This window comes from Nyctereutes procyonoides, unplaced genomic scaffold (assembly GCF_905146905.1).
Source record: "Nyctereutes procyonoides isolate TBG_1078 unplaced genomic scaffold, NYPRO_anot_genome, whole genome shotgun sequence".
NCBI classification, from domain to species: domain Eukaryota; kingdom Metazoa; phylum Chordata; class Mammalia; order Carnivora; family Canidae; genus Nyctereutes; species Nyctereutes procyonoides.
In genome coordinates, this window is record NW_026575136.1 from 38,940,502 (window position 1) to 38,962,855 (window position 22,354).

Here is a 22,354-nt window from a genome sequence, read left to right on the forward strand (position 1 = left end):
GATAACTTATCCTTAATTGCGAACATGGGGTTATTTGAGTGAGAAGGTGACTGGGATTCAGATGAGGACTGAAAACATGGGAAAATTGGTCATGCTTTGGTAGATCAATAACCAACAAAGGAAAATCAATAGTCATGCATTTGTATTGACTCCAGCATAATGTTATGACTGTCTATCAGTGAGAGCGCCTGAAGTCTCACAGACTTGGCAGTGGAAGTGTGGCTGGGGGGATCTGGGGTGGGGGGGTGGCCAGGGTTGTGAACTGAGGAGAGAGCTGAAGCAGAGGATTCTGGGTGGAGCCACTGTTCCAATTCATGGCTGTGGTGTGCAGTTCACAGGTGTGTTCCCTGTTGGTGCCCAGTGCACAGAGGAGCACGATTGGTACTGGGGTGCTCTTTCTCCATGGTATGCACCTTCTTCAGGAGCTGGACATCATTCTCCACTACTTCCAGCCAAGAACTAGGAGAGTCCCTCTTAAATTGGTTTAGCGACAAGCCAGAAACTGAACCAAGGTCTGATTTGACAAACTAAAGCCGTTACTCTTTGCTCTGTGAACTGGGAAAACTGCTAGGGTGAAGAGGTGTGTTCCAAATTAGACCAGTCCTGGTGGTGTCTTCAAGTGGATAACGGCCTGGTCTCTGGATCCTAAGGGGAACCTGACGCAAGGATCTCATTGGAATTGAGGAGTATCTTGTGTGCATGGAGACTCACCGAGTAATAGAGGAGCTGTCAGAGATTGCTGAGGGTGTGGAGCAAGGGAGAGTGGGTACTGACAGGCACAGACTGTGATGACATGGACAGTTTCTTGTTAATGGTGTGGACTCTGAAAGGACCTCGTGTGTTACAGAAGTGGTACTTATCTCTGCTCCCAAATAGTTGCCAAGAATTACGGATGTTATTGTTACGAGTCTCCTCATAGTTTTGAATACATTGTTGAATTAATTTTTTAAGTTTTAGATATTTAAGTAATGTCTACACCCAACCTGGGGTTTGAAGTCACAACCCTGAGATCAAAGAGTCACACACTCTTCCAACTGAGCTAGCCAGGCACCCTCATTGAATTAATTATTTTTGGTCTTTTTTTTTTTTTTTCAATTGAGATAACTCACTACCTTCGGACCAGCCTATTTTTGGTCTTTTACAGGACTTTGTTTTTACCAAATGGAACATAGCCAAATTTCGGATTTTATTTGTAATATATTACTTTTTTTTAAAGGAAAGTGTTAAGAATATATTTGCAAATGGAGATGTTAGCAAAAACACAAAACAATCAAGTATAATAGATATATAAAGTCTATCTCGATAAATGGTGATAATGTAGAAAAAGCTATCAACCATATTGGCAGATTCTAATCAGTCTGTACGGCCTAATGTGTGTCTTTTTTTGCCATGGGGAATGAGAAATGATCCAAGATATTGTCATGTTCTTCTTGTTCAGTGATATTTGCCTTACTGAAAAATTATTGCTTAAATTAAAAACTGCACCTTACACAATGAAATTGTACATCTAGCAACTTAGATTGGTTATATTTTCTTAATTTCTTATAAATTTTCATTTTTGAGTATTTGCTTGTTTTTTATTCCCTAAATGTTAGGCATTATAAAATTCAATGTCACTAATACTAGATTTTGGATTGACGAGTAGAAGATACGTAAGATTACTTGGTTTAATTACAGGAGGAAATGTTGGTGAATATTGTAATAAAGGTAGGTAGTAAATAATAATGAGTTGTAAATATTTCGGGTAGGTTGCAACTAATATTGAGTTGTAAATATTTCAGTATATATCTGTTTGTAGACTCCATGACTAGTGAGGCTTATTTTAAAATTATTCTTAATTTCAGCAACTGAGTAGGCTTTTATTTCTTCATAGCTTAGGAACTACTTTCTCATCTTTATTATTTGGTAAAAAGTCCAGCTCTGACACATTGAAAAAAATTTTCCATAATCTGTCCTCCAAAACTTTGAATGTCCTTCCTGTGAGTTATTGTGATGCATGTCGACATGCTAGTTCTCTGAGTGGTGGTATCTTTCTCAAGAGACGTACATTTCACTTCTTACCAAAAGCCGTTTTATCCTTAGGAAGTGGAGCCACTGAGGATATTTTCATAGGAACTGTGGGGTGGATGGGTGGGTTGAGGTGGATGTCATATTCTGGGATTATTCCTGTCCTTAATGGTCTCTACATTTTCAGGGAATCTGCAGCACATTTGCAGTGCAGAAACATGGGGAGATGCTAATCTTTTAAGATGATGGTAGTCTGTGCTGCTCTTGGTAACCATGGGTACCTGTCAGATATCATAAGTATCTAGATTTGGTTGTTTTTGGAAGAAGGCTCTCTAAATTTTGGTAGCTATTACATAATTATGACTAGTTAAAGCTTTATGAGACAGGATCTTGGTATATAAAGATACTCGAATATTAGAGTATTACTTTGATAATAGAGGCATTTGTGAAAAACTAATCCTATGATGTTTTAATAAAAAATATACTTTGTGTCATATTGGGTTTAGTGTCACTTTGACCTGACAGTGTCAGGAGGCTTATCTATAAATGGGCAGTGTCCCCTGAGTGATCACTTGTTTAGAAAATGTTCTGCCTGAATGGAAGTGTTAGTTAGCTGCGGCTCCTGGTTCTTTTTTTCCCAAGGACCTCTCCTAGGTTCTCCCTCTCAGTATCAGTGTTAACCAGTGTATCTTATTCAAAAATTGCCCATAATTTTATTTTCCTGCTTAGCTCTGCAACTCAGTAGGGCTTATGTATACTTCTTGGGTTACAGATTTTTTTCCTTTTTTAATTTTTGGTGTTTATGTCCTCTACTCTTGACATTTAAGTCACTCATCTCTCCTTTCTGGTCCTGTTTTCTGTCTGCATCATCCCGTAGCAGTTCTGGTGGAGCTCCAGGCTTGTAAAACTTTAAGCCTTGTATTCATTTAATTTTGTGAGACAGCGTGTGATTTGATTATGGCTTATGACTTGCTTCTGGGTTTCCATAAGGAAATAATTAGTAATAACACTTTTGTTTGTTGATAGTTATTAGTAGCAAAGTGTTGCAAATAATTTAGTTGCATCTTGGAAGTCTAGGAGTCTTGGAGTTTTTTCCTCTACAGTTCTGTAGAGAAAAAAATAAACTATTGAGTATATGTATTTTTAGCCCTTGGTATTTAGTTTAGAGTTTATGGAGTGTAGGGCTTTGGAACTTAATGGGTTATTTGTTTCAGGTATAACACACAGTGGTGTTAATGTTGAGGTTTTTATTCTAGCTGTTGTCTGTAGTGTTCATGTGGTTTTACATTCAGCAGAAATAGACAGATTTCAGTTTATATACACATCTGTACTCCCTTGCCTAGGATGCCACCATGGGTGATCTATAAAGTGAGGCAATTTTTGAAAAATAATGTCAGTGTGATTGGAGTAAAGGGCTAGTGCACCCACAGTAATTTTAAGATCCAAGTCCTGATATGCCAACCTCATTTTATAATCACACCTTCTAAGACTGTCATTGTCATGCAGGATTTCATGTAAACTTTTCAGCTTGCTCTTATCACAGAGTGAAGTTCAGAGCTTCTGCCTTCTGCTGCTGGCCTGCTGTTCTAGCCTGCCCTACATCTAGAAGACGCAGTTTAACAGCTTCCTTTATAATAAAGCATTCTAGGTCTTCCTATGCAGTTTGGAAATTTGAGTTAAACCAAATTGTTAATGCTCAAGTTTAAATTCGTGATTATTTTATGCTTAGTTCAGATGATTTTGATACCTTTTCATCATTTTCTTCAGTGTTTTAAGGAAAATTTATTTTCTCTATTCAAAAATAAGGGTTTGGATATCCAGGAAGTGGGAGTATTTGTGCTTGTGGAACCCTGACACTCTTAGAGCAAGTATAGATTGAGAATTAAAACATGTATTGCATAGATGAAGATAACTACATGAAAATGTAATTAAGCTTTTATTAGCATTAGAGTATCCCATTAAACATTAGTATCCTTTCTAAATATTGAATTGAGCCACAATTCTTAATTTTATATTAATGTTACTAAAATTATCTTTAAGAGAGGAAAACAGTGATTACCTCAAAGACAATGATGAGATGATGTCTGAGAATCTTTATCATTGGATCTCTGAATGGTATATTGAGAATTGCCAACCACATGGTTATCCTTTTCTCCTCATAGTAGAGCATTGACTGCTTCAGAATGTTAATAGTTTTATTTTGTTAGTAAGAGGGTCTAAACAGGGAAAATCATTTCCCTGAGGTTTTAGAGGTCATTACACACTGATACAAGTCTCTTTTAGTGTTTTATGTCAAATTTAGATCAGCACAACCTATTTTAAGACAAGCCCTACAGGTTAGCATTAGATATACTATCAGTGTCTGGTAAATAAAGGAGCAATTAGTATTGGCTCTAAATATGTAGAATTAATTTTAAAACTTAAAAAGAATCATGCATAATATGTATCTTTTATTTCATGCAGTTGCTGTGATTGGCTGGTAAATATTTGTCAAAGAAAGAGAGAACTGAAAGCTCGCACAGTATGGCTTGGATATCCTGAAAAGTGTGAAGAAAAGCATCCCAGAAATTCTATAAAAAACCAAAAATATAATGTGTTTACCTTTATACCTGGGGTAAGATTATTACATTTCCTAAGAATAGGTTTCATATCAGGGGTTACTAGCTTCTTTTTTTTTCACTGTTGTTGTTTTTTAAATATTTTTCCCTGTTAATTGTATCATACCCAAATCAGTGTCCTTTTGCTTTTGAACCATTAATGTTTCAAATAGTTCTTAAATCATTCATGCACACTTTGAATGGGTACATCATAGAGTTCAGTGTAAGAAAATCTATAGTTTGATATCAGTCCTAAATAGACATGTTTATATTATTGTAGAAATAAGTTAAATTATCAGAAAATAGGTCATAAATTTTGGTTGGAGGTGAAATGGAATGTTAAGTTTAAAGCCTGTAAGGAACTTCATGATGAAAGTAAAATAATTTTTTTATACAAACATGACTCAGTAACAAAATATTTATAAGCATTTATAGATAATGTTTTCTACTTCATATTATAAATTCTAGGCCATGTTATATTGTTATAGCATTAGTTATATTTAATTAAGTATATGCTAAGTTTAAATATTTCCTTACTAGTGTATTCTTGGCTTAAGTTACAAAACAGAGTTTGCATATATTTAGAATAATTGAGTAATTTTTGGTTTTTGTGCATCATTTCTTACTTTTATAGACCAATTTCTAAAGGCAAAAGGAAGCTGATAACTGGTTTTATTTCTGCATCAAAGATTTTGACACATCCTAGTTATTTACTCGTAATGCTATTTTGCAAGAAAATCTTTTGGTAATATGAAATAAGTTTTACTATTCATGTTTTAATTTAAGTAATCATGCTGATTTTATATCAGGCATTGATTGCCTTCCACCACCCTCCCCCATTCATCGAATGCTTGATATCTAATTTACTCTTTAGTAAGACACACAAAACTATTGACTCCATCGTTAAAAGACTACTCTTGTCAGGACAGTAAAATGTAAGCTGTCTTTCAGACAGATAAATATTCCCATCTTTATTGAATGAAGCTTCTGTTTTCTTTAAATTTTAAGTACTCACAGATCCGTAAAGCATTGTCCGTTTTCCTAAAGGTCACAAAGGTCATTCAGTAGACAATATCATATTGATAATATCGTATTGATTATGGTGGCTAAAAGCACACACAGCTGCCTCACTCTGACCAGAGCAAGTTCTTGTAGCCTGCCAGGATGGGCTGTGTTCTGAAAATACCTGTTGATGTGGCTTACAACTATTACCGTGTGAATTTTTTTTCTTAGATTGTCTCTTAAATTAGGCTTTTCATCTAAAACGTAGTATTTTAGAAACATTTGGTAATTGCACAGTAGGAAGTCTATGCCATTTTTAGCACAAATGGCAATTTTTGAATTGCTAATAGATATAATTTATGCTAACTGAGATTTTAAAGAAATGACTGAGGAAAAAGAGCTTTCTCTCCTGCTGAGATTAATTTATGAAATGACTCAAAACATTTTTAGACAGCAATTGAATATGATTATGAATATAAATGTGTTACCAATGTAGCTGATTTTTGAGTTGCACAGGCAACTGTATGATGATGTAGAAAACTTCATTATATAAAAACTGTGGTTCCAGACTCTTAGTCAACAATAGGTACTTATTAACCCATTGCTCTGTTCTAGTTAAAATTTCCCATACCTTCCAAGTTGCATATAAAGTGGCATCCAAGGAGATTCTGATTTGGAAGTTGCAAGGTTGTAAGTTTAATTGCAATTATAGTGGTATTTGAATTATTCTCATCTATAAACATGGGTTTTGTTCCATTTTGATTTTTTTTTCCATTTTGATTTTCAATTTAAATTTAATAATTTGAGAATATGGAAATAGAAGACTATTAATATATTGGATCTTGGGTAGTCTTCCTTAAAGGTAACTCTGTTTGAATTAAAAAAAACAAGCATAGTTGCAGGATTTCCATTCCTAAAATTTCAGTGAATGATACTTATTTTGTACTTGAAAATTTTGTTGCAGATCAACTGCCAAGAGACTATAAAGAGTATATAGGTCACCGTCTTCCTGAATTGGTCAGCAATTCATGTACTTGTTATATGTTATCATTTCGTATACTTCGAGAGAAGTAAATGGAGGAGATTAAGGCAGTTTTTGTGATGTCATATTGTGTACATTTTGCTTGTTCACTCATTTTTGTAAAGCTACCTAGATGTTTGTGTTCAGAAACATGGCTATCATACTTTATTTTTTACATTTCAAAAATATAAGGTTAACATGACTTTTCCATTGTAAGATTTTCTGAGTTATCAAGATACACGGTTGTATGTATATAAATACATATTTATTGACTTAACTAATATTGGGAAGGCTTTGTTATCTTATTTGCTTTCATATACATATAATGACTTTTTTTTCCTCAAATATTTTATTTATTCATGAGAGACACAGAGAGAGGCAGAGACATAGGCAGAGGGAGAAGCAGGCTCCATGCAGGGAGCCTGATGTGGGACTCTATCCCGGGTCTCCAGGATCACACCCCAGGCTGCAGGCGGCGCTAAACTGCTGCGCCACCGGGGCTGCCCAGAAAATCAAAGCTTTTAGAGGATAGTTTCAACATAGTTGAAAGTTCTAATTGTCTTTTTTTCAATTTAAGTATAATTTTGGGGTAACCTGACCTTTCTTTATATGTGATTTTGTTATTGGAAAGCTAGTGTCAAAATTACTAAATTTACTGTAACTCAGGGTATATTCCTTTAGATGGAAATGTAGTTAGATATTGTGCTGATTTAATTATTTAATTGAAGTATTAAAGGTTTTCCTTGGAGAGATTGTGTTAATTTTTTCTTTTCCTTTTTAGGTTTTATATGAACAATTCAAGTTTTTCCTGAATCTCTATTTTCTGGTAGTATCCTGCTCACAGTTTGTACCAGCATTGAAAATAGGCTATCTCTACACCTACTGGGCTCCTCTGGTAAAAGAAAAGATTTTTATAATTAAGATAAATTATTAACTATTTAGAATATAGTTTTAAGAGTGGGGATGTTTGAAAGATAACTGATGAGATTTTAAGAAACATGATGTTGTTATGTGTTATTGAACTTTGGTTAAAAAATTTTACAGACCTCTGTCACTTAAATACTTTGCAGCCCTGCAGGAGTGTCAGGGCAGCACACTGCCTGCAAGTCTTGGCTACAAAGGCCACTGGTGCCTTTGTTGGTGGTTTCTCTGGGGCATTGTGTACATGTCCTATGATACCATTTCTGTCTCTCCAGCCTGGTTTCCCCCGGTGCCTGTGGCACTGTCAGGAATGCTGATGTGGTCTGCTCAGCGACCTCTTGGCATCCTGACAGATGGGCAGTTCTTACCTTTTGGCTGAAGTATCTCAGTGAAATCCAGACAATTTCTGGTTGACAGCTCAGTGTATAAAAGTTTTTTGAAAGGCAAATGATATGTAGCATCAAATATTTCCATTTCAAACATAATACTATTTTGATGGTTTATGCTGTTTGCCAATAATTTTCATTAATTTTCAGTTCATACAGACAAAATGTGTGCCTTCTTTCTTCCTGTCACCTAGAAAAATGTACTGCTTCCTTTTGTTTGCTCCCTTTTGGGCAGATTACCAGCATAATCCAGCCAAGAAAACATAGTGAAAGAGCAGTGCCGTGCTCATGTTCCCCACCTAAGCACTCCCTTCAGAACTGGAAACCTGAGCAGCGTGCTCTTGAGTTTCTCTCTTCTGGTTGTGCAGCTCTGCTGCCTCACAGAGCCGGTATTCTCAGATGCACCAGGGGTGACCAGCAGAGGGGACAGAAATGATGCTGACCGAGTTGGTTGAGCCAGCCTCTCCTCCCATCCATGTAGACTTTAGAGTAGCAAGGGTCTGAGCAGTGAAAGTAACTGCATTTGTAGAACAAAAGCAGACCACCAATGAATGAGTATGTTTCCACTCATTAAATTAGCAAGGTTGGGAGACATCGGAGTTACTCAAATAGGGTGGTCAAGGAAGGCCCCTCTGAGGGGTGGTGTTTGAATGACATGCAGATGGTAGAGTGGTGGGATTGTCATGAGCTCTCGGGGTACACAGTGCAGGTGCCACTGGGGCGTAGGGACATGGGGACTGTGATTGCAAGGAGTCCCATGGGTCCTCACATTTCCTCCTGAGCAGGTGAGGGAGCTGTGGGTCTGTGTACATGTCACATAGCACACAAAGGACACCGAAGCTCAGACCCCAGTGTTCACAGTTGGTGCTCAAGCCAGGTGGCTATGGAGAGAGGACAGAGGGGACTTCTTTTTTCCTACTACCTTTCTTCCCCTGCAGGCAACTTCTCTTCTGCCTTTGAGATTCAATTGTTGTATCTCTCTTAATTTTACTACTTATGTTTGTATTCTGAGAATAAATATGCAGCAGTGTTTCCATGCTTTAAATAACTTATGTAAAGATAGTTTTACTTTGTGTCCTTTTGCATCATGCTTTTTTGGCTTAACATTGGTTTATTAAATGGATCCAGGATGACACATCATACCAGGACGATACTTTTCACTTCTCTGAAGGATTCCATTGAATGAATATGTCTGTTTTCCTAAGAAAGAAGACTTTTAGGTTTCTTCTCATTTTTCACAGTTACAGACTTTGCTGTAATGATCAGTCTGGTTGTACACTCTTCCTCGTGCTCATGAGCTAGAAGCTCCATAGGCTGTGTGCACCCAGGAAGTCTCATTAACAAACCACTGCTTATTTTTCCCATTTTCCAATAAAGGCATTGTAGCATCACAGTAATTTTAGAGAACAGAGAAAATACTTGCTCATCCTAAAAACACAGCTGTACTTAGGATTTCAGTGTGTTTATTTCTGGCCCCTTTCTCTCCCCCTGGCTCTTATGCTTGCACTGAACTGCCTCAGTGTCACTCCGGTCTTGGGTTGACGTTTACTTCAGCACTGATAGTCTCAGAACAGAAGATCATCTTAAAATCTAAAGTAAAATGTATTCATTTCTGTTTTGTTTTTACATCTTTTCTTATCAACTGTGATTTAAGTAGCTTTTCAACAAAGAAAATGCTAGTTTTAGGTAAGTTCCTGATAAATTTAATTTTAACTGTGCACAGAATTGACTCTTTGGCCAGAGCTGGAGTGAGAGCATGCATGCCTTGTAGCCTCTCCTTTCTCTGCTTCCATGAGAGGGTTATGTCCTCTAACTTGATTGTCAGTCTTAGGTGTTTGAAGTACTTTGTCCTTCTTTTATTGATGTGTGAGATTTAACTATTATATTTACAGAAGAGCCTCAGTAAGCATCTGTTTCAATATCCACGGAAGGGATGCCGTTACTCTGCTGCAGTGTGTGTCAGGGGCTCCAAAGAAAAGTGAAAAGCACATTTTTCCCACTTGAGTAACTTAACGTTGCCTTGTGACATGCCTCGGCAGGTTCTCATGTGCCCTGCTCTCATATCACACCATTAGGTCTCAGAATTGGTTTGCTCTATTCAACAGTGTTCTGTTGTTCTTTGGTTTGGCAGCAGCCACAATCGATGCCTTCATCAGATAATCAGTAATGAAGATTTGTTAGTATCTGTGTATGCACTGTTTATATACATTTTAACCTCTGATTTAGCAAAAATCTTAAAAAGTTGATGTGTACATTAGGATCCCCTTTCAATCCAAGAAGCAGGCTGAGGTATATTGATTCTTTGATCCAAACTCACCTCAAATAATTAAAAAAAAAAATTTTTTTTTTTAACCGAAGATTCAGCTACTATATACATAAGATCTTTTTTATTCATCTAGGGCAAGTTGAAGAACCTTTAAACTAAATCTACTTCTAAAATACACTTTTTTTTTTAAGATTTTATTTATTTATTAATGAGAGACACAGAGAGAGGCAGAGACACAGGCAGAGGGAGAAGCAGACTCAATCCCGGGACTCCAGGATTATGCCTTGGGCCGAAGGCAGGGGCCAGACCTCTGAGCCACCCAGGGATCCCCATTGTTTTTGTTTTTTAATAAAGAGACTATGCTTCAACAGAATTCCCTCACAGCTCCTGAGTTCTTGTTTTGTCTTGACCACTGTGTTTGCCCCTGTCCTTGGTCAAGAGCCTGTACTGGCATCTGGTCTTTACACATACACTTCATGTTTTGACTGCCTTTCCGCTGCCTGCCTTCTCAGGTTCTGTAAGGTTGCTCAGAAAAATGAATTGGTTAGCATTGCCCGATTCCTCCTTGCCGGAAACCTGCCAGTGAAGCATGAAACCATCATACAGCGGTGGTTTTAAAATCTTATATCTGATGTCTGCGAATTTTAAATAAGGCGCTTCATATTCTTTCTGTTCTCCAACTAAAAGGAGTTCCTGGAAACAGTGATAGTTTAATAATCTTTCTTTATCAAGTACTTGGGGCAGTATTATTTACTAGCTTCAGCTCTGATCTAATTTCTGTTATATTTTGCCATAGAACAGAAGAGCAAACTGAGAAGTGATTTCATTACATTCTTGTGTCACAATGAAGATTACCTTTTGCATCATTCAGGTTTCACAGCAACTCTTTGAGGGAAAGCTAGTGTAATCAGGATTGCAGTGCTTCTATCAGAATTAATCAAGTAGAATAGATCTATCCATGCAAGTGATTCTTAGATTAAGGAGGTCTGGGTTGTTCACACTACATCTTCCACATACGCTGTGTTCCTTTGTTAATACAAAATGGACAGCCAGGTAGGCTAGGCTACGTAGGTGACCAGTCCGTCTGTGAGGACTCTGATTTTCAGTCCTTCTTCTGTCCACTCTTTTCTTTTTGAGTGTCTCTGCGTTGGTGGTGTGGATGGATACGGAAAGGAGAAAACAAATCAGTTACTTGGACTCGAACCTCATACTGTGTAGAGACAAGCACTCTTAACATAAGCTGCCCATGAGTGCGACCTTGGCAAAAGGATGTGTGCTTCTGGTGTCTGAGCTTTCCTGGCTGTGAATTAGAGCTAGGGTACACACCTCATAAGGTGTTTGTGGCATTTAATAGGTAACTCACTAAAATACATAGAAAAAATAAAATACATAGAAAAGTTTCTGGCATGTAATAATTCCTCAAGGTTAAACTGACATTATTATATCAGTAGCATTTTTTTCTCTTTTTATAAAAATGCATATTGTTTTGGCACTTACATGGCTCCTTGGCCATTTGGAAAAGTAGGAAAAAAGAATTCCACTTTGTGGTACAGAGTTTAGTCACAGCCCGTGGACTGGCCATGTGCCACGTTCCCATCAGGCATTGTGACTGACAGGCTGATGCACAAATACTGTTGTTTCACTGTGAAGTTCTGCCACCCTCTTGTGTTCACTTTGGGTTTTTTTTAGGCGGCATTACCGTAGCTTCTGTCTTGGACCTGGTTGATGCTGAGGTCCTAGGAAGGTCCAGGAACTCCTGTGGTTCCCTTGTCCACATCTTCCATTGGCCACCAGTCTGTTCTGATCCAGTTAGGACAAAGTAGATCTCAGCTCGAAAGCTGGAAGCCCGTACGTGCTAGACTCCAGTGGTTAAGAAGGAAATGTTGGTGTCAGCTGCACTGTTCTGATAACCAGCTTTATGTAGCCAGGCTGGCTGTTGGGGCTTTTCTCAGAATAGATATGCTAGAGATGGACGTGGTGGTATGGGAGTGACACCTCTTGGTTGTGGCTGGTCCTACACCTCTGTTCTGTATTTAGGTAAACCTTAGATTTGAGGTGTGGCTGAGAGCAGCTTGTATATGCTAGCAGTCTGCCGGTGACCAGGGCTGTTTCCTCTGGAGAGTGCTTGACTCCTGTTCTAGAAGTTGGGACCTACCCCACTTTGGTGCATCTTCTCTGATATCACTGCTTTAGAAATGAGAGCTTATTTTCACTTCCTGAGTTCTTGGAAGCACTAGGAGCTATTACATTTTGTGGTTTATAATTACTTAATGAATGGAGATTTAATTAACTTTTGCTGCCTTTAAGCCATAGTGAAAGTTAGATTGACTGGAAGAGTGTAGTTAATGTATATATGTCTGGGACCTGTGTTTTTTTTTTTTTTTTTTTTGGAGAGGAGATTAAATGTACACATTTCAGGTAGGCCTTGAACACATCGATAGCACAAAAACCCTTCCAGGTGATGATGCTGTGCTTGCCTGGTTCAGAGTCACACTTCTAACAATACCCTCTAGTATCTAAGAAACACAGGCTTGACAACCATTCTCTTGTTTCTCTCAAGGTGAGTTGGTTATATATAGAATTTTGAGAAATTATAAGTCTATAACAGTAAATATTCTCCAGCATGAGAATGGCTGTATAAAACTTTTATTTCCTGGATTGGTAGATATGTATTTTTCACATTACTGAACTTGATTGTGAATTAGATTTTCTGTATTTAAAGTGGTATTGTTTTCCTATCCGAGACTAAGAACATCTTTTAATTCAGAAAGTACAATATTTCAGCATATGAGTGTACCATGAATTTCTTATTGTAGACATTCAAGTTATTTCCAGTTTTTTATGTTTGATCCTGCTGGGATCCTTGTTTTATTGTTGTTTTTTAGGATAAGTTTCCAGAAATCAAACTGTTTGGTTAAAGGGTGTGTCAATTTTAAGGCTTTTGTGATAACACTAAATTTCTTAAAAGTATTTTGGGTCTTCTGGTTTGGATTTTCATGTTTTTTTTCTTTGTCTTACCTGTACTAAGATACCTAGATGGAAAGGAGAGAAGGAAAGCTGGCTCCATTCACAGTGGCGTGGTCTTGTGTGTAGGGAGGCCCATTTCCAGTTCAGAAATGCTGGCACAAGTAAATGAGTTAGTAGGGCTGTAGGGTACAAGATAGATAAACAGAAACCTCTTGTATTTCCATATACTAGTGAGGACCATCTGAAAATGAAATTAGGGTAATAGTTCCATTTATAATATCAGAAAGAAAATTGGAATAGATTTAGCTAAAATGTAGCATTGCATATTGAAAACTAATAAAACATTTAAAAAAATACCAAAGATCTAAATAAATAGAAGTCCTCACATATTTACGAATTGAAAGACAGTACAAAATCCCACTTGGCTTTTTGGTAGAAATTGACAAGCTAGTTCTAAAATTCATATGTAAATGCAAGAGACCCAGAGTAGCCAGTGCAACATGGAAAAGAAGATTGGTGTTGGAGGACTCCTGCTTCCCCATTTCAAAACTAATTTCAAAGACAGTCAGGAAGTCCTAGACAGTCAGTCTAGGACTGCCAGAAGGATAGATGCAATGTGCAGAAATAAGCCTTTACTTTTATGACGGATTGATTTTTGGCAAGGGTGCCAAGTCTGTTCAGTGGAGAGAGAATAATCTCCTCAACAAATGGTGCTGGGGCAGTGGGACAGACAGATGTGAAAGAATGAAGTTGGGCCCCTCCCTCATGTCATACACAGAAAACCACTCATCATGGATCATAGACCTCAATGGAAGAGCTAAAACTGTAAGACTCCTGGGAGGAAAACGTAGGGGCAAATTTTTATGATCTTGGACAATCAAAGCCCAAGTGACTAAAGAAAAACTTAAATAAATTGGGCTTTATTAAATTAAATATCCTGTGCATCAAGAAAATGAAGTGATAACGTAGAATGGGGGAAAATACTTGTAACCTCACATTTGCTAATCACATGTCTAACAAGGTATTTGTATCCAGAATAATACAAAGAGCTCTTACAGCTTCACGGTGAAAAGACAAATGACACAGTTAAAAAGTGAGTATAGGATCCCAAGAGTATACTTATGGCCAGTAAGCACATGCTAAGGGGTACAACCTCTTTGGGTATCAGTTTGGCAGTTCATCAAATGCTAAACATGCCATATCACCCAGAAGAGGGGAATCCATAGAGACAGAAAGTTGGACTAGTGGTGGCCGGGGGCTGGGAGCAGGAGGGGGATGTTGGTGACCACCATCAGGTGTAGGCTTTCTCTCTCTTTGGGATGTTGAGAATATTCTACAGTTAGAGGTGGTGATGGTGGCACAACTCTGAGCATACCGGGGAGGATCGCCTTTCAGTAAACGCAAGGGCTCACCCAATGTGGCCTATTGGTGACACAGACACAACCCTGGAGTGACAGACCATTGTCCTTTCAGGGCAGTCATTTGGTATTACATCACTTACAGAGGGTAAATGAGGATCAATAACACGAGCCTACTGAGCATTGTGTGGTTGTAGAGAGGTAGAATGAAGGGTATTGACGTAGGTGTTGGAAAACCTGTGGGTAGGCTTAAGAAAGATGATGTCAAAGTTTTATTTACATAGCATCAAGTTGATTTGTTGAGGTTTTTGTTTACAAAACAAAAGCCGGTGGCTGTGCCTGGGGTCCTGTACTAGAGGAAGCTGTTGTGCTGAGATTGTGCTGTGTTCCTTTGTGCTTTCTTTGACCAGAAAGATTCAAGTGCAGAGAGTATAAGATTTTGATGATAGTCTTTGGTAATTTGATACTTAAAGGCTTGAGTGTTCTAAATATAATTCATGGGAGGTGTGGGTGTGTTTGTGTGTGGGTTTTTTTTTTTTTGTTTTTTTTTTTTTAGATCGTAGATTTCTTTTTCTTTGGGTTACTAAGCATTTTCTGATGTTTAGCTTGAAGTACGTTATATGGATATAAAAGTTTTTTTTCCTTATAGGGAGAATTTTAAATATTTTAGTATTTATTATATTCCTCTTCTAGTGTTTCGTTACTTTCTGTATGTATGTATGTATGTATGTATTTATTTATTTATTATTTATGAGAGAGTGAGAGAGAGAGAGAGAGAGAGAGGCAGAGACACAGGCAGAGGGAGAAGCAGGCTCCATGCACCAGGAACCCGATGTGGGATTCGATCCCGGGTCTCCAGGATCACGCCCTGGGCCAAAGGCAGGTGCCAAACCGCTGCGCCACCCAGGGATCCCTCTGTTTTTGTTTCTGTTTCTGTTTTAGAAGTAACATAAATTGAGAGGGAAAAAGTAAAACTACATGGTAAAAGAATTTTGCCTTAACTTTTTTGTTAAAGACCAGTTTTCTCAAATACCATATTTTCTTTTGTTTCATAGGGATTTGTTTTGGCTGTCACTATCATGAGGGAAGCAATTGATGAATTTCGGCGTTTTCAGCGAGACAAGGAAGTGAATTCACAGCTATACAGCAAACTTACAGTAAGAGGTTAGTAAGACCCTTTTGATCTAGCTTATCATGTGCTAAATGTAATCATCATTTTAGTTAACAGAAATGAAAGAAAACATGTCTTAATTCTGTTATTGAAAGTAGTATTATGGGATTACATATGGTATCTAATTAATTTTCTTATAATGCCTACCATTTCAAGGTACTTGGACATATGTACTTAGAAACCCAACTGGTGTATGCACATTTTCTGTGAAGCCTAATACCACCTTACCTAATAAAATCTTTGTGTTATATTTTAAACAGTCATAAAGGTCAGACATCTTGTACTATGGCTTTAAGTGAAGGGCCTTGGAGCACCTAAAATAAATGTCATGATCCAAAATGATAATTGCTTTATGCCCATTCCTCCTTAACTTCATTCAGGGCTTTAACCCTTGCTTAATTTTATGTTTTTAAAGAGCTTGTTTATTTGGTCTCTCAGTCCCAGTGGAAAAGAAGTGATGTACTGGGAAGAGTGTAGGAGAAGCCATAGGTGGGCATTATTACCATTGAAAAGTGACACCATGACAGTGATTGTGTCCGTGAGGGACAGCGAGGGAAGGCACTGAATAGCTAGATGAGTATTCGTAATAACCTTGAGACTGTTTAAAAAATGAGGTTTAGAATGGAGTTTGTATCTTCTATTCACATGTGGACATTTGTACACTGAATTTATTTATTTGAAATAATTCTCCAAGAAATTTTTTATAGGTTATTGGGATATATTTCATATAACATAAAGTTTATCTATTTAAAGTATACAATTCAGTGATTTTTGGTATGTTCACAGAATTATGAAACTATTACCACCATCTAATTTTGGAACATTTTTAACATTCTAAAAAGAAACTCTGAATATATTAGCCATCATCTCATTTTTGCCCCTCTCACCCTACTCCAGCTCCAGGCAACCCCCAGTCTGCCTTCTGTCTCCATAGATTTGCCTCTTAGGAACAGGTCACAGAAATGAATCATGTGGTATGTGGGCTTTGGTCACAGGCTTCTTTCACTTGCATCCTGTGTTCAAGATTCACCTGTGTTGTGGCGCCTGTCAGGCTTTCTTTTTGTTGCCAAATAATATTCCACTCTGTGGTACTCCATGTTGTGTTCACCCATTCATCGGTAGATGGACGTTTGGATTGTTTCCACTCTAGGCTGTTGTAAATAATGCTGCTGTGAATGTATACAAATGTTTTTGTGTGAATGCTGTTTTATTTCTTTTGTAAATATACCTATGAGTGGAATTGCTGGATTATATGGTAACTCTGTTTTTTATAAACTGCCAAACTATTTTCCTGGTTGGCGACACCTTTTTGCATTCTCACCAGCAATGTGTGACGGTTCCAGTTTCTCTACATCTTCACCAGCACTTTTATTGTCTTCTTATCTTCTTTATTGTGGCCATCCTGTTGGGTGTGAAGTGGTATCTCACGGTGGTTTGATTTGTGTTTCCCTGATGACTAGTGATGTTGAACATCTTTTCATGTCCTTGTTAGGCATTGTCTTCTTTGGAGAGATGTTTATTCAGATTCTTTGCTTACTGTTTTACCTGGGTTGTTTTTTAATAATTGAGTTGTAAGAGTTCTTTATTCTAGATTTAAGTTTCTTGTCAGTATGTGATTTGGAAATATTTTATCTCATTCTGTGGTGTGTGTTTTTCTTCTCGGTGTCCTCTGACACACAAAAGCTTTCGTGTTCATGGTGTCTGACTTATCTGTGTTTTCTTTTATTGCTCGTGTTTTTGGCTTTGTAGCTTAGAAATGGTTTACCAACCCAACGTCACAAGGATTTACTTCTGTATTTTCTTCTAGGGACTTTATAGTTTTAGCCTTGATGTTCAGATGTGTGATCCACTTTCATTTCATATTTTGTGTATGGTGTGTGTTATGGGTCTGTATTTCTTTGCATGTGACTACCCTGTTGTCCCAGGACCGTGTATTCAAAAGACTATTCTTTTGCGATTAAATTGAACAGTTAACTATTAAGATGTTTTGATGCTTACAGTAGTGGCATGGTAGAGGAAAGGTATGTTGTAGAAAAGAGGTAAGCTTTAGTTTTTGAAAAAACGAGTCCCCAGAATGGGCCAGGAATAAATTAGGTCTAACTTTGGTGTGTCTTTTTTAGAATGTAGTATAGATCCTGGCTTATTTTTAAAATTGTTTCAATTGTGATATTTGGACTGTGTTGAGATTTGTTTTTGTGTATTACCAATATTCATTCAAAACTAAGTGGTATGGTGCTATCTGTGAAACTGGGGAGGAGGCAGTCCTACATGCTCTTTCTTTCACAGAAATATGGACAAGTCAACACTTGCTGGGAAGATGGCAGGCCACATTCTTGATTTGGGATTCTGGACCCTGGCTCTGAAGGGAGTAGAGCAGAACTTACTTGCAGAGAATTGTGTCTATTCTGTCCACCCTATCAGCAACATGTGACGGACTGACTCAGGATACTTGTCTTTCTTTCATCTAACTTGGATGTCTCTCAGGGCAGAGGAGCCCAAAACTAGTATGCATTTTTCAAGCCTATGTCAGGTTAAGGAACTGCAGCAGTAGTTTGGGGCCAGCAGTGGCAGTCAGCACATAGGATAGAGTGTCAAATGCCAGGCAGAAGAAGCTGGAGAGAGCATTTCCTCGGAAAATTAGGTCATGTAAAAGTGCCTGTGTTTACTGGTGAGTTTTGAAAGGTATCTCCAACGCCAGTGCTGGGTCACGCTCAGAGAAGACCCCAAGAAAGTGTTTTGCCTCTGGCCAGCCTCTAGGCTCAGTGCAAACAGAGGAAGGCTCAGGCTGATTCTAGGCAGCCTGACTCTGTTGGGAATCCCCAGCACAGAGGCAATCAGCAATGATGGGGAGAGTTTGGTCTCTCTTTTTCTCTTCTTGTCCTTCTCCCTTCCTCCCTTGTTTCCTTCCTTCTCTAATTCTTTCCTTCTTCCTCCACCATCCCTCCCTTTCTTTCTTTGTCTTTCTCCTTTCCTATGCAAGAAATCCTTTCCAAAACACTGGCTGAAAGACTTCACAGACCACACATGACAAAAAATACACACTTTACGAAATGAGTCTAGAAAAGTCCCTGTATGTGCATGGCTATAGCATATACCGAGCAACAAAATAAACCTAGAAGAGGGGAAAATCAACTCATTTCCTGAGTTAATAGATTATGATGTTTCCACAGAAAATTACAGAGCATGGAAAGAAACCATGTGGCCCAGTCACAGAAGAAATGAACAGAAACTGTTCCTGAGGAAGCTCAGATACCGGGCTTACTAGACAACTCAAAATCAGCTGCCTTAAATATGTTTAAGGAGTTAAAGGAAACAATTGAAAAATGCTAGAAGATATCAGGAAAAACAGTGTATTTACATACAGAATATCAACGAGGGTATAGAAATTATAAAAGGAAGCAAAAATTCTGGTGCTGAAAAGTACAGTGAATTAAAAGAAAAACTCACTGGAGAGTTTCAGTAGCAAATTTGAGCAGGCGGAAGGGGAGGAATCAGTGACAGTGCACCTAGGTAATTTCAAGTGAAATGATCCATTCTGAGAAGCAGAAGGAAGAATGAAGAAAAAAAAACAGGTTCTAAGAGACTTGTGGGTAACACCAAGTGTACTTATATACACTCAGTGGGGATCTTAGAAGGAGAAGCAGGGAGAAAGCGGAGAGAATGTTTGAAGAAATAATGGCCATTAACTTCCCAAAGCTGATAAAAGACAGGACTGTACACATTCAGGAAAATCAGTGAATCCCTAGAAAGGTAAATGCAAGGAAATCCACACTGAGACACATTATAATCAAACTGTTGAAACCTGAGGACCAAGAGAGTATTCTGAAAGCAGTGAGAGAGAAGCAGCTTGTCACATACAAGGAAGGCTCTTCAGTAAGAAAGCGTGGAGGTCAGAAGGAAGTGGGGTGACACTAATTAAGATGGTAAAAGAAACAAATTGACAACTAAGAATTATATATCCCTTTGACCTATCATTCCCAGAGGAAGGAGGAATTGAGACATTCCCAGATGCCTTTAGAATTGAAAACAGGGACTCAGGCAAATACCCATACACTCAAGATCATGCAGTACTATTTATAATTGCCCAAAAGGTGATAACAGCCTGGATGTTTACCAGTGGAAGAATGGATAAGCAAATTACAGTGTTTTCTTACAATGAAGTATTATTCAACCATAAAAATTCACAAATACTGATAAACATAGGTGAACCTTGCAAATATTGCCCTTTGTGAAAGAAATCACATGCAAAGGACCATGGCTGTATGATTTCATTTATCAGAAAGGGTAGATTCATGGAGCTAGAGAGCAGGTTGTGGTTGCGATGGCCTGGGAAAGTGTATGCAGTTGGATGGGGGCAGCTGCTTAGTGGGCATGACGTGTCCTTCTGTGATGATGAAAAGCTTGACAGAAGGAGTTTGCACAACATTGTGAATGTACTCAATGCTGCTATAATATTCACTTTAAAATGCTGATTTTATGTTATGTCATTGTCACCTAAAAATAGTAAACAATGTTGAAGAAAGCATACAAATGTTATGTGTTTTGTACTTCTGTGATACTCGAACTCAGGATACTTTAAAAATAATTGTCAGTGGGTTTATTTCAAATAGAAATGCAGATTTACCTTTTTAAACAAGAGTGATCATCGTTGGTGATCTTTGGAAGGAGATTTTCATGTAGATGATGATGATGATGTTACTGCTTTTTTTTGACCTTCTCCTGAGTGTGTCAGGTAACGTGCTCATTTGTATAACCACCATTCAAGGTGGGTAGGTGTTATCTCCACATTACAGGTGAGGGACCTGAATCATACTACATGATTTGTTCTGAGCCATTGCAGTTTAGAAGAGTTCATATTTGAACCCGGACCATTCTTACGTCAGTGTTCTTACAGCTGTGGTGCATAGTTGTGTGGCTGGTTATTCTGATACACATGACTGATAAGTAAAATCTGCAATATAAAAAAATGCATGTATATGCTCATTGACTTTAGTTTGAAGTTTGTTTTCTGGTCCAGAATATTTTCTGTACATCTTTTTAATTTCTAATATTTCATAGTAATCTCTTCCTTATGTGACTTAACTGTGGTTTGTTATTATCATATTTACAGTATTTGAACTTTCTGTATTTGGAGTTCTTAATCATATTCTTGTAGAAATCCTCTGGGAAAATGTTCTCTGCTTCATTCATTCATTCATTCACTTATTCATTCATTCATTCATCATTCATTCATTTATTTATTTATTTATTTATTTATTTATTTATTTATTTATTTATTTATTTATTTATTTTAAGGTTTTACTTATCTGACAGAGAGAGAGAGAGAGAGAGAAGGAGCAGGGGAAGAGCCAGGCAGAGGGCAGAAGTAGAGAGAGGCTCTCCACTGAGCAGGGAGCCCAATGCGGGGCTGGATCCCAGGGCCCTGGGATCATGATCTGAGCCGAAAGCAGACACTTCACCAATGGAGCCACCCAGATGCCCTTGTATGTTTGCTTTTAAAAAGGAAAGGTACTTCCACTTTTAAATATATTCGTATCTTGAGGGTGCTTTGTTAGAAGCAGAGAATATTTTAATGGGTGTACAATCTCAGTCAACACTGAGATTTTCATTTATTTTTTTAAGTTTATTTTTTGTTTTAGTCATCTCTACACCAAGTGTGGGTCTTAAACTCATAACCCCATGACCCTGAGATGAAGAGTCTCATGCTCTTCCTGCCAAGCCAGCCAGGTGCCCTGACACTGGATGGTTTTCAGTTAGCTCCACGTGTTACCACTTGAGAAGCTGCTTCTTGAGGCACCTGGGTGGCTCAGGTTGAGCGTCTGTCTGCATTAGGCTCAGGGTGTGATCCCAGGGACCTGGAATCGAATCCCCCAACAGACTCCCTACAGGGAGCCTGCTTCTCCCTCTGCCTGGTCTCTGCCTCTCTCTGTGTCTCTCCTGAATAAATAAATAAAATCTTTAAAAAAAATAACTAAAAAATAAAGTCCTTCTTTACTGTCTTTTATACTTTGTCTCTGGGCGATGTGTACTTTCCTAGGGAAATCCTGATGTGTAACTGGTTTCCTGAGTTACTGCATTTTCTTTCCACTTGGTGAGAAGAATTTCCTTTTGTGTCAGTCATGTCTTCAGATAGTTGGGTTTTTTAAAAAATAGTATGCTCAAATGTTAGCTGAATTTTCCCACCAGAAATTGCCTAGGAGCTGATAAAGTCAGAAGTAATCAGAGTGGATTGCTGACATCCAGTCCTCAAGCATTGGTGGCTTTCCTTCTCTTACGTGTAGTTTCATGTCTCTGGTCTACTTTTGTGACGGCACAAATGAAGGGGAACACTGGATACTTGGAAAGCCTTTCTGTGTAGTTCTTGTATGTAGTCAGAGCAGTTCCTAGATCAGCATGCTCACCTTTTCACATATTTTTCTTGTGTGGTCTTCTTTCCTGTGGTCTGAGCAGCATTTGGAAAGCATTCATTTGAAGATGTTCAGTATACATCATTACATTTGTACCACATAGTGGTAGATCTTGATCTAGTCAGGCACAAACTGAATTGAGATTTGTTTTCTTGTCTCTTTAGTTTTCTGTGGCTGGACTAGGTATGTACTCATTACTCTCATCACTGATCTTTTTTTCTCAGGCCATCCTAAGAGGATCTATATGAATT

At 38.0% G+C, this 22,354-nt stretch overlaps 1 protein-coding gene across 5 annotated transcripts in view; it reads left to right on the plus strand.

The window, feature by feature from the left end:
- ATP9B (ATPase phospholipid transporting 9B (putative)) overlaps nucleotides 1-22,354 on the plus strand; it is a 242,290-nt gene that overhangs the window by 29,816 nt on the left and 190,120 nt on the right. For all 5 annotated transcript variants that reach the window (XM_055302881.1, XM_055302885.1, XM_055302883.1 and 2 more), the window contains exons 3-5: nucleotides 4,471-4,621; nucleotides 7,409-7,522; nucleotides 15,581-15,689. In XM_055302881.1, coding sequence (XP_055158856.1) covers nucleotides 4,471-4,621; nucleotides 7,409-7,522; nucleotides 15,581-15,689 — 374 coding nt within the window. The remainder of the gene's footprint in view (nucleotides 1-4,470; nucleotides 4,622-7,408; nucleotides 7,523-15,580; nucleotides 15,690-22,354) is intronic.